This window comes from Calonectris borealis, chromosome 5 (assembly GCF_964195595.1).
Source record: "Calonectris borealis chromosome 5, bCalBor7.hap1.2, whole genome shotgun sequence".
Taxonomy (NCBI): Eukaryota; Metazoa; Chordata; class Aves; order Procellariiformes; family Procellariidae; genus Calonectris; species Calonectris borealis.
The window spans coordinates 19,206,612-19,218,413 of NC_134316.1; the positions used below are offsets into that span (position 1 = coordinate 19,206,612).

An 11,802-nucleotide genomic window follows, 5' to 3' on the forward strand; every position below is an offset into this window, starting at 1 on the left:
TGAAATTTCTGGAACATATCTAGTTCATGTTTTTAATATCATGGATACTTTTTTTAATGGACTTGCTTGTCTACCATTGTATATTTACTAAAAATATTTGAACTGCAAGTGTCTTATAAAAACATAGTGTTGATTCTCATGATTCCTTCTACAGAGAATAAACTGAAATTGAGCAGATTTATGCTGAAATACTTGTAGACGCTTACTACCAAGAAGAGAGAAAGAAAGGAGTTGTTAACTTGGAGAGGTCCCAATAATGCAACATAATCTGGGCTGAAAGAAAAACTGTAATTTAAATAAGTGTAGTTTCTGAAAATATAGCCTTAAAGAGGTTTAAGGCTTAATAAAAAAATACTTCTAAATTAAAAAGAACAAGAAGGGGAACGTGCCAATTAAGTGTTATGTATTGGCTTTTAAATACATGTAAAGGCTAGTAAAGTTACTGTCACAGCTACAATAAGAATTAGTACGGATCTGTCAAGAGATTATGGTTTATCTTACAACTTACCATAGAACATTTATAACAAGGTACGAGCCATAAAATGTCTTAAACCTCTTGAAAAGCTTAGAATTACCTTTTATTTTTAAACAGGCCTTTAACAAGTACAAAAGGGAAGGATTTTGTCTCCAGAATGTTGACAAGGCACCTCTTGCAAAGAGAAGGAAAATGAAAAAAACAAGTACAAGCACAGAGACACGTAGCAGCTCCAGTGAAAGTTCACATTCTTCTTCCTCTCATTCTCATGGTAAAACTACACCTACAAAGACACTGCAGCCAACAAACCCTACAGACAGCAATAACCCAGAAACTATCTTCCAGTTCTCTGACTGAAAAGCAGAGAATATCCTGTCTTGAAGATTTAAGTGGTTATAAACTTGGTAGTACTTATATTGTCTTCTCCGACCCTTTCTCCCTGTGGCTTACAAGCTACAGCAATATGTCTGTTGTTTTAAAAATGTATCTCAATCATACGTTTTTAGCTTTGTATTTCAATACATTTCTTTTTAGCATTAAGTTTGGTATCACTGGATATGGTATAATACTATTATACAACCAACATTGTATTCTCTTAGGGCTAAATTCCTAGCATGCAGTCAAGCTCAAGGTAAGGAGCTATGCTGCTCGTGGTACAACTTGGAGGAAGACTGTTTCTCAGTGTCAGAATCCTCCTCCCAGTTTCTTCCCCACTGTTCAAAGGAAGGAGGGCTCTGTAACATGTATAGAACTCTTGGATCTTCTGCTTTTACCCAACTCTGTGAAGAATGTCAAAGAATTTGATTCTTCATGCATGTAAGGAATCATTGGTACAATGCACCAAAGCAGTATAGTACTTCAAGGCCTTTTAAATTTGTGGTTACATTCTATCCCATTTATTTGAATTAAGTGCAAGATGAAGCGTTCTGGAACTCTTATATTGTTTTAAAAAGTAACTCCATATATCTTGTTCTAAACAACTGGGAATATAAGTTTTAGATTTTTTTTTTAATTTATTTAATTTTTAAAAAACATCAAGGGTAAAAGGTGTCTGATAAGGTGAGGTGTCTAGTACTGTGATACAATAATTTTTACTTCTACTTTTTGAATTTATTAACTTTTAAAATGTTTTACAGATTCTAAAATGTAATGCTATAAGAGAAAGTGAAATTTCATATTGAATGCTTTGGAAAATGGTCACATGTTAAAATATCTATTTCAAGAATTAATTATAATTTATATTTTCTTTTTATATTTACACAATAACTTTAAAATACGAAGATTTTTTTAAAGATGCAAAACCTCCACTTTCAACATTTGTTATTATAGGGTCCATACAAAATGTATACCACGTTATTTGAATTTTGCGTTGTGCAAATATGGCAGTTTAATAGTGACTGTAAAATATTAGAATATATGTTTTCTTTTTTGCACTTTATAACATCAAAAGGAGATGTTTTATAATAAAGTGCACTCAGATCTCTCTTCCTACAAGGTGCTGAGCACTGTTTTACGGGGTTGAATGACCTGAAATCCACCTTATTTGGTGGTTGTGGTCATTGTGAAGGAGAATTCTGTACTTTGCAGGAGTGAATCCCTGTATATTACCCACTGTTTTCATTCCTTACTTTAAACTGCAAAGCTCTTTCTATCTTGCTTTTACATTGTATATAACAAATACTAGATCTGGGCACCTTGTGTAGTGTAGATGTTAACAACTTATGCACTGGGAATACTAAAGGGAAATTATATTGAACACTGTGCTTCACAACTTGTTCACTGTGGTGTTCTACAGTGAAGTATTTCCTACTGTGATAGTATAGTATGTACATAACTGTTTGGAATCATAAATGTGACTTACAGAAACATCAGCATAAACTTTTAAATCAGCATATTTTATAAATTTATGGAGAGCTCTTTTATTGCTCGTATTCTAAATGACTAGGGGTGACTTAAGTGCTAAAGATGACTCCAGTTTTGCAAATGCTTACATGTGTAAGTTTCCACTGAAGTCAGAGAGACTCCTTGTGTAAAGTTAATCATATGCCTAAATTTGTGTGATGGAGGACTAATTGACTAGGGGATTTTGGTAACAGCTTGCTCTATCTTAAAGTAACCTTAATCCAAACCCTATGCAAAAACTGTTATAGGAATTGTTTATATCAGTGGTTTTATTTATAGAATTCTATCAGATATCAGTATTGACAAATACAATACATCCATGTTTACAGGGATTGTGTGTATCAAAACAAGGCTTTGAAGCCCATCATGTTTGTTCTGTGTTTCTTTAATAATGGCATTCTGAGGTTTTGGAATTGCTCATGTGAAATATTTTACTACTTTCTTGATGTGAATGTCAACAGTAATTGCAGCATTAATTTCAGGTTGATGTGAATATTGAGATTTGCACTGTTTATGTAGAAGTAGTATATTTAAAGATCAGTATATGTGCTAACACAACCAATTTTAAGTGGCCAATGTTAAAATATTGAAAAATAATTGTCAATGTAATATATTCAGGTTTGCTTTCTGAATGCTCTCTTTGGAAGTAATCTCAACAGTGAACATGGCTCATTTGTAAAAAGAATACTTTCCCTCTCCCCAATAAACTTGCTGTAAATACAACAAACAATCCACCATTAATACTTGTTATGCAGACGGTATGAGTAAACTGGGAGGATGGAGAACAGGTTGCTTGTAAAGTTTGCACTTTGAGGAGTTCTTGGAATTTGTTGTCTTCAGGGTGAGGACAACAAAAAAGAAATTTTCGGTTTGATTTCATTTAAGTTTAAGAAACTTTTGGATACCGGGTGGATTTGGAATATTGTGACTCAGCTGAAATAACTTCTTAAAGTTAGGAACACAGTACAGTTGTTTCCCTGTTGGGAAATTTAAACTGTTGCTTGACAAACTGATGAAACAAGAAAAAAGAATGCTTGCACAAGATACTGAACACTAGAGATAATGGCTGCATTGTCAGAGTTGTTTTCACACAGGTTTTGAGAGACTATTGTGAGACTGAAATTATTAGAATACATCACTTGTATCAAAGACAACTTTTATAGATGACTATTTCTGTGTCCTCTTTGTGTTCTAACAGTAGTTTTTAAATAAAAATTTAAAACCAGGGTAATACTTTTTGGCAGGGATAAGTACATTTAGGTGTCGCCTTGCATTTGCTTTGAACCAGTTACCTGGGGTAGCTGAAATGTTTATCACCTCTGATTTTCTGCAGCCTCCAGGTAACAGAGCTCTTGAGGAGGTGTGTTTGACACTAAGCTGTCTGAATTTTTAGATCAGCTTTACATAAACAACTGCTGATCTCCATTAAAACTGAGTTGCAAACTAAGCAGCTCAAGAGCAGGTTTACTTCTTGTTCAGATGTCCCTGCAGGAGACTAGTTGCTCTTGGCAGAACAATGTTGTCTCAGCTTAACCTGTTGCCCAACCTGGCACTCTAGATCATATAAAGACCATGGCTCAATTTTTCATACTCATACCACTATTTCAAATCTGAAGTGTACAAGCCAATCTTCATTAGTACTATAAATACTTTATATTGTCTTGGTAAAGAGGTGTTAGACTATAAATTGTGCTTATACTCAGATTAAGTTTCCTTCACAGTGCTGCTATGCATCAAGCAGCTTCAATGTCTGGTAATTATATCTCTCTACTGTCAGAAATGTAATGCAGTCAGCAATATTGTGGGCAGATTTGTTTGAAAAATCAAATTTCTTATCAGTAAAGATTTAAATAACTAGTGTTGTTATTAATCTAATCTTTAAAGTACTCGATATTCTATATTTCCTTGTAATACTTTTAGAAACACAAATATTAGTAATTAAGAGGTAATTCTGCCTTACAAAGGAAGTAACGTGACTTACTGTTCCTCTGGCTTAGTGAAATTTCTACACTTTTATATAAGGAAAAGCAGCTGAAATATTTATTGTTTCTTAATAGAAGGGTCAGTGCATTTGGCATATGTATTGCTTACTGCTATGAAAAAACTTTATTAAAATGCTTTATTGAACCGTTTTGGAGGGAGTAACAAAAATACAGTATTGCATCAGAATGGGTTGAGTTTTCAAGTTGGCATTGCTGATGTACATATTTTCTCAGCCCTTTTCCATGGCTACTTTTCTGAACAAGGTAAGGGTACATGCACAGCCATGTTCCCTAGTGCTCATCCAGGAACGGAATAATTCTTGGCAGGAAATATTCACAGAATGATGATGTATGTTTATTGGTTGTGATGAAGTAGTGCACAAGTGTCTTACATTTTTAATATGTGCATGTATTATGTGCATGTATGTAGACACATGCTGTATTGCACGTCTAGGCCTCAATTTAAAGTAATATGCCTTGTTTAAAAGAACCTGTATTTAAAAATGAGTTCTCGACTCACACGGTTTCAGAGGACCAGACAAGGGGGCTACCACAGAAGAGGAAGAAGGTTATGGGAAGTCAGAGGTGAGAGGCTCCTGAGAAGACATTTTCAGGGGTAAATTTCTCCCCTCGCTATCTCCGTGTGTGTGTAATATTCACTGACACTGAATTGCAAGCTTTCTTGCCACCCACATTTCCTAACTCTGCAGGTCTGTGAGTATGTGTGTGTGTGTCTACACATGTGTATCTTTATATGACATTTTGGTCTTCAGGTGGAATTTTTTGTTATATCTCAAGTATTGTTTTTACCAAGTTGGTGGTCTTCATTCTTTTCCCCCGTATATGACAGTCTTTCTCAGCTCCGATTTTTACATTGTGAAACATGACATTGCCTTCCTTCAGTTAAGATAGTTGACTGAATATTCTAGATTGAGAGAACAGGAAATAACGTGGCTGTTTCTGCTGTAAAGAAATAAAAGTGCTTTGATCTTTGTCTACTTGTGAGAAATACTTCTCAGTTTGCTTCTTTGACCCACAGGGCACTGGATTCTGTAAAAAAATAAGAAATGCAGAGCTGTTGGCTAGCTCTCGCCTGCCATTCCGCATTTTTATATATCAGTCATTTAATAGGTGTTCTGAACATCCAAAATCTATGTAGAAAAGAAAACTGAGGGTGATTCCTGTAGCCTGTACTAGTAAATAAAGTGATGCTTTCAATTACATAGACCAGCTGGAGCAGTCGTCTTTGTTGTGCCCGGAGGCAGCAAGAATGGAGAAATGTAAGACACCTGCAATAATGTAAATTTGAAGAAAACCCATGTATTTTGACAGCCTTCATGGTCTGTGTGATGGAAAGGGAAGTCTGCAACTGCCTGGGAATCAATGGTAAGTGTTTAGGTAGATGAGATAGTATGGGCTGGTCTGACAGCTTACTGTCACCCACAGGGCCATTCCTGATACTTTCTTCTGGCCACATGCTCCACCCTTTTCTTGGTTCTGGTGTTTGTATCACCTCTCATCCGGCAGAGACGGGGAAATAAGAGTGTTCTATTAGCTTAGTTAAGGCATTTTGGTTAACACTGGATTAATTGATTTCATAGTTAATCCAAAGTAGTAATGAAACATTGCAATACCTAATATGCTATAATGCCATGATTTTTGAAAACTAGTATTTTATTCAGAGGTAGAAGGAAATCCATACTATTCACACATAAAATCACTTTTTAAAATTGGCAACCAGTCTGGCTGTATTCACAAAATTCATGCAGAAGTCTGCTAACTTCCTTTGAAATGACAACAATAAAGCAGAGAAAAACAGAACTCTAATTGCTCAGGAACTGCTCAAAAAACCTATCACAGATGGAACTGCAAGCTGATTGCAAACTTGCTGCATTTTTCTTAATACAAAGATAATTCTACTTTGTCAACAAATCAAGCTTCAAATCTTAAAATTGTAATCTCATTTATGTTCATCTGATTTTCCTTTTTGTTGTGGTTTTCTTTGGTTTTTTTTGATTTTTTTTAAATACGTAATTGTCTTAGTGTGATTGTGACCAAAGGTTTATTTTTCATAAGTAAGAAAAAAATCTAAGGGTTTAGGCTAAGGCCTTGTGAATAACCAAAAGTAGTCTGCTGGGAAAGGTAATCACTATCTTTAGCTAGTTTAGTTCAAAATATACATATATATTACTGATATTTGCTGATAAACTACATCTACCCAATTACATTTTACATCAGTTAGGGGTGTGATTTTGTGTGACACATTCAGCTATGCTAAAAAAGCTTTCAAGTGTAGACTAGTCTTTGGAACAACAGCAAAGTGAGAAGAAAGGGGGAAGTTGTATTTAAAGACGATGATGCAAAGAGGGGACAATGCTCAAGGTTTGTCTCCAAGTTATGTTGACAGAGGTGACCAGGTGATAGTACCATCGTATGAGCTGAAGGAGCTTGCTCATTAATAACAGTATGTATCCTTTTTTTCCTTTAAAAATCAGTATACAGTGGAGAAGAGAAACTGAATGAATTCACAAAAGCAGCAAGTACCTCAAAGTTTTTCTCAGTTGCCTCCTTAATGAGTTCTCATCCTTTAAATATATAGCTCAGCTGTACATAATAGTTACTCTGTTGAAGCTATGCCTACTTGAGGGAACAGGATTCCACTGTCTGGTGATGCGTTCATTGGACAGTTACTGTACAAATCAGAAGTCAAGGTGCTATATCCCTCCTGCTTTTAATTTCAAGTGTTAATACTATTCTACTTAATACATATTGCCATGTCAGTCCATCTGTATGCAGCCCTGGCAGGTCACTTAGTTCAATTTTAAAGCTGTCAGATTAAAAGGAAAGCTTGAGATCTACTTCAACACCAAAGTAAGAACAGGCCTTTAATCTTAACCTACATCTGGATTACAAAAATGAATAAAAGCTTGGCATTGGCTTTCAACCTTGACAGTCTTATCATTAAGATGCTACAGGTATCTTTACTGTACTGATCTCTTTCGCCTGTGGAGAAAGAAGCCTGCAAGATTATTTCCTGTCAGGAAAAAAATGTCTTTTGCTGGAGTCCCAGTAGAAGAGAAGAGATCATCTGTAATTTCTACCTTTACCTCTGAAGCTGTAAAGGCAAAAAAATGAATTGGTGACAGATTCTGACAGCTGGTTATAAAGGAGCAGGCTGTGTTAATTTGCAGTGAGTGGAACAGCGCGTGCTGTTTCTTGTGTCAGTGTGGGCAGGGAGGGGGAAGAGGGAAAGAAATGGGAAGAAGGGAATGCTGAGCGCTTTGCCTCACAGTAATGTACAGGACATTCTGGTTGCATACCATTGCTTTTGAAGAAGCAATAGTCTCCACATTTAACTTAAAATCTTTAAGGAAAAAAACAGATTCACCTGTCAACTTTTTTCTTGGAGGGAAATGGTGCCATCTTCAAATGATAAAGGCGGCAACATGGACATTGGTTTCCTTAACTCACTATATGCCAGTTATGAACAGATTACAGTGAAGATTTCTTTTCACGTATGCACTTCTCTAAAATTCTTAGTCACATCAACAAAGTGCAAAACCTTGTGGCAGAAGTTTATCAAAAAGCAAGATGAATAATTGTAATGATTTATTTTACTCAACATCAGGGTATTCAGAAAATGAATGAGGATAGGGTTCTGATTTTGGATGTGGAAAAGAACTAAGAGAGGATCACTTTGTGAATGCTCAGAACTCATCGATGATTTGCAGAACCAGATGTCAGCTGAATGCTCCTGTCTCTAGAGCTGTTAAAGTCTGACTGTGCTGATCTGGAGGATGCCTGGCCCAGCCTGTTGTTGGCCAGTTCTGTCAGAGCCACTGGTGTACGAAAATCTGTTGTTGGGGCTTCTGTCTTGGATGTACTTCCCCTTATTTGTAAGTCTTGCTGACCACCGGGGAATTAACAGCTTTTGGGAAATCAGGTTCTTCAGCTGTGTTGGAATGATAACTGTAATGAAGGTTTTGATCTTCAGTCAGCTCGTCTTCTTCTCCAGGCCATGGTATTCAGAAATAGGAAGATACTTTTTTTTTGTTGCTCTAAATTGTGTGTTCACCACTGTGGTGGCTTCGAAGTTAATGCAAAGCAATCTGGAGAAGTACATCATGTCATTATTAACAAGTCAACCTTGGTTTCCCTTAGGAGACATTCTTTCCAGAGCTGTGCACAGCGTAGAGCAGCAGCGTGGGTATTCCCCTTGGATAGCTAGTGATCTGTGTGTCCATTGTTCCTCCGACTCTTGAAGTCATGCTGGGAACTCTTCTCACAGAGAAGAATTAAAAACCATAAGCTGAACATCTGAATGCTAGGCAGATGATACTTGGGTGAAGGCAGTTTTGTAGGTAATAACCAAGGATGTTTATTGGCTGTAGGGAGAAATATGCAGTAGGGAGAAATACCTGAACAGGTCTCTAAGACTGATAGTATTTGAGCTATTGCTGATCTCCAACACTGTCAGGAGCTTGTTTTTGGAGAAAAATGTGTAAATATGCCTATGTGTTTAAGTCCTGTGGTGTAGTGCTATCAGTATACTTAAAGAATCCCACATTCTTCTAGGGTACATTTGGGTTAAGTAGGTATCCTGGTTTCGGCTGGGATAGGGTTAAATATCTTCCTAGTGCTGTGTTTTGGATTTAGTATGAGGAGAATGTTGATAACACACTGATGTTTTCAGCTGTTGCTAAGTGCCCTCCTAGTCCAAGGACAGCTCCCGTGCCTACTGACTGAGCTAGGTGCACAAGATGGGAGGGAACATAATCAGGACAGCCAGCCCAGCTGGCTAATGGGGTATTCCATACCATGTGACGTCATGCTCAGTATATGAACGGTAGGCGTGATCCAGGAAGTACTGATTGCTACTTGGTTATCGGTCAGCGCGGGTGGTGAGCAATTACATTGTGCATCACTCATTTTGTATATTCTATCATCATTATTTTCCCTTTTCTGTTCTGTTAAACTGTATCTCAACCCACGAGGTTTTTTTCACTCTTACCCTTCTGATTCTCTCCCCGTCCCACTGGGGGTGTTGGGGGGGGAGTGAGCGAGTGGCTGCGTGGTATTTGGCTGCCTGCCAGGTTAAACCATGACAGTAGGTTATGCAGGTTTTGTTTGTGGGGTTTTTTTTAATTACTATTATTTATTTTTCTCCCCATATTGTATACTTAATTCTGTTCCTTTCCTGAGCTTTCAATTTATGTTAACCCTCTTACCTCTTTGACTTCTCTGTCTGCTTGTCCTGGAAGGCAATGCACGGATCTTTCTGCCCAAAAAGAACTGCAGAGTCAAATGTCCAATATATAGAAGGAATAAAAATATGAAGGAAGGCTATGCAACAAATCGTTCTCTTTATCAAAGGTGTAAAAATACCTAGCTTAAAATACACTGATCAATGAATAAATATCTTACTCTTCAGACAACTGTTATATTTGATAAATGGAATGAATAGCGTTAGAAGTACAAAAATAACAGTTTTAATTAAAAAAAAAAATTTTTTTTTTGAGAATGAGTGCAAACCAAAAGATACAAACTCAAATAGCACCTTCAAACTTGGATCTAAACACATTCTGAACAACAGGTGTCAGATCTGGCTGGCTGATTTGCCTCTTACACTAGGGTTAGGTTAGAACCATGCAGGAGAAATCTGCTTTGTCCTACGTATGTAAAACTTCAGATTTTCAAGAACCTGTACTTAGACCCAGCAGGAGCCCTAAGAGGCTGAAAGCTGGCAGTTATTCCTCAGAAACTTTGCTCATGAATCATCTTTGTGAACTGAAGATAGATAAAGCCCACAGAATGATAGTTCACATCCATCCCCAACCAGCTGTAGTCACAGTAACATTATTGCTTTCTACTTTATCAAGCAGCTAAAAAAAGCACAGATGTTCTGTGGTTACCTGGCCTATGCTGATAGGTAGAATGATCTCCAGGGCAGTGAAGCAGACTGGAAACCACGTTCAGGCTAGACCTTTCGGAGACTTCTTTGATCATGTTACTGTATTTCAAATAAACTGCAGCTCAGTCCTAATCTTCCCTGGAAATATCTAGTTGAACTTTTCATAGAAAGAAACTATGACATAGCGGAGTATACGAAGAGGAAAAATTTTGATTTCTGGAGAATCTCAGAAGACGGAAGCAGAATTTGTCTTTCTGCCAAGGTCAGCAAGTGTTAGGCAATAGACTTCTGAAAGGTTGCGTAGGGTGAGATAAAGTAAGTTGCAGTGTGTAAAGAACTGAATATTGCAAGAACATAAGAAATGTCCTGCTGAGTCAAACCAATGAGACCAGAAATGCATGCAGCACTCAAGATGCAGGTGTGGCATGGTTTAAAGAGTGGCAGAATGATGCCTGCTGCTTTGTTCTCAGTAGCCTTCCTGGTGATGCCTGATGTTTTGTAGGCTGCCACTGCACAATGCATCAAGGATTTCGGGGAATTGTCTGTGATTCCCTATCTGACGTCCTGTGTAGAACAGGGTATCAATTGTAAATCAGTTCGTCTTCTGTAGAACAAATAACTTGTGTTTGACCAATTCATGTTACCCAAAAAGCATGCGGTCTTGTTTTGGAGACATCAAGACTTAAAGAATTCACTAGCTCTTTGGTATTTGACTAAATATAAATTATTCTGATAGCTTTTAAAAAGATCTAATTTCTTATATAAATTTATTTGTCGCAGGTCTGCAGCTTTGTGTTCTTATTTTATTTTCTCCATTAATCTATTTGTAAATGCTGTTTTCTTTCCATGAAGTTTAATTTCCAAAACATAAAACCAGTATTTTGTTGGTTCTGCCAACTATTATGGCAGAGATAGACTGTTGATTGGCCTTGAGTCTCTTAACTCGTATTTGCTGTGCAGAAATAGCAGCTCGCACTGCTGTTATTGGGTCCACATTTTGCCAGTTCTTGGTGTTTCTGCCCATTTGGAGTACAGGTCTCTTGGAATTTGCCCCAGCTGATCCTAGGAAGTCTCCTTCTCCCCTCTCTGCTAAAGACCTTGCTTTTGGAACATCATAATGTAACTTTGTATGCAAATTTCCAGGTTTTTCTCTTAGGGTCACACCAGGCTAGGCAGGCTATACCCTACCACTGTCTTCGGCCTTCCTTTGGCACATATGCACAAGCCCAGTGTCCCCACGGATGCCTCTGGCATTCCATGAGCTATTCAGAGGGTTGTGATGAGACTGAAGGGGGCAATCCTTTGTTTTAGGACTGTTGTGTATTAATTCTGGATCTATAGATTTTCAAGACTTCTCTCCAGTTATTAACGTCATTGAAAAATCTAATTTAAATGCATGATTTTCATTCTTTCCAAACACAGAACAAAAATAGTTGCTGAACCATCCTTTATCTATATCACAAACATTTTTCTTATCTCTGGATAGTAATGAACTGATGAGGTTGCTACAATTTTTTCATTATCTTTATCCT

General features: G+C 37.1%; 1 protein-coding gene across 6 annotated transcripts in view; it reads left to right on the forward strand.

Moving 5' to 3' along the window:
* The window catches only part of RPS6KA5 (ribosomal protein S6 kinase A5), an 83,382-nt gene extending 77,802 nt beyond the window's left edge, over positions 1-5,580 (forward strand). For all 6 annotated transcript variants that reach the window (XM_075151266.1, XM_075151270.1, XM_075151272.1 and 3 more), the window contains one exon: positions 593-5,580. In XM_075151266.1, the coding sequence (XP_075007367.1) occupies positions 593-832 (240 nt within the window). In that variant the 3' untranslated portion in view covers positions 833-5,580. The remainder of the gene's footprint in view (positions 1-592) is intronic.
* Positions 5,581-11,802: the final 6,222 nt, after the last annotated feature.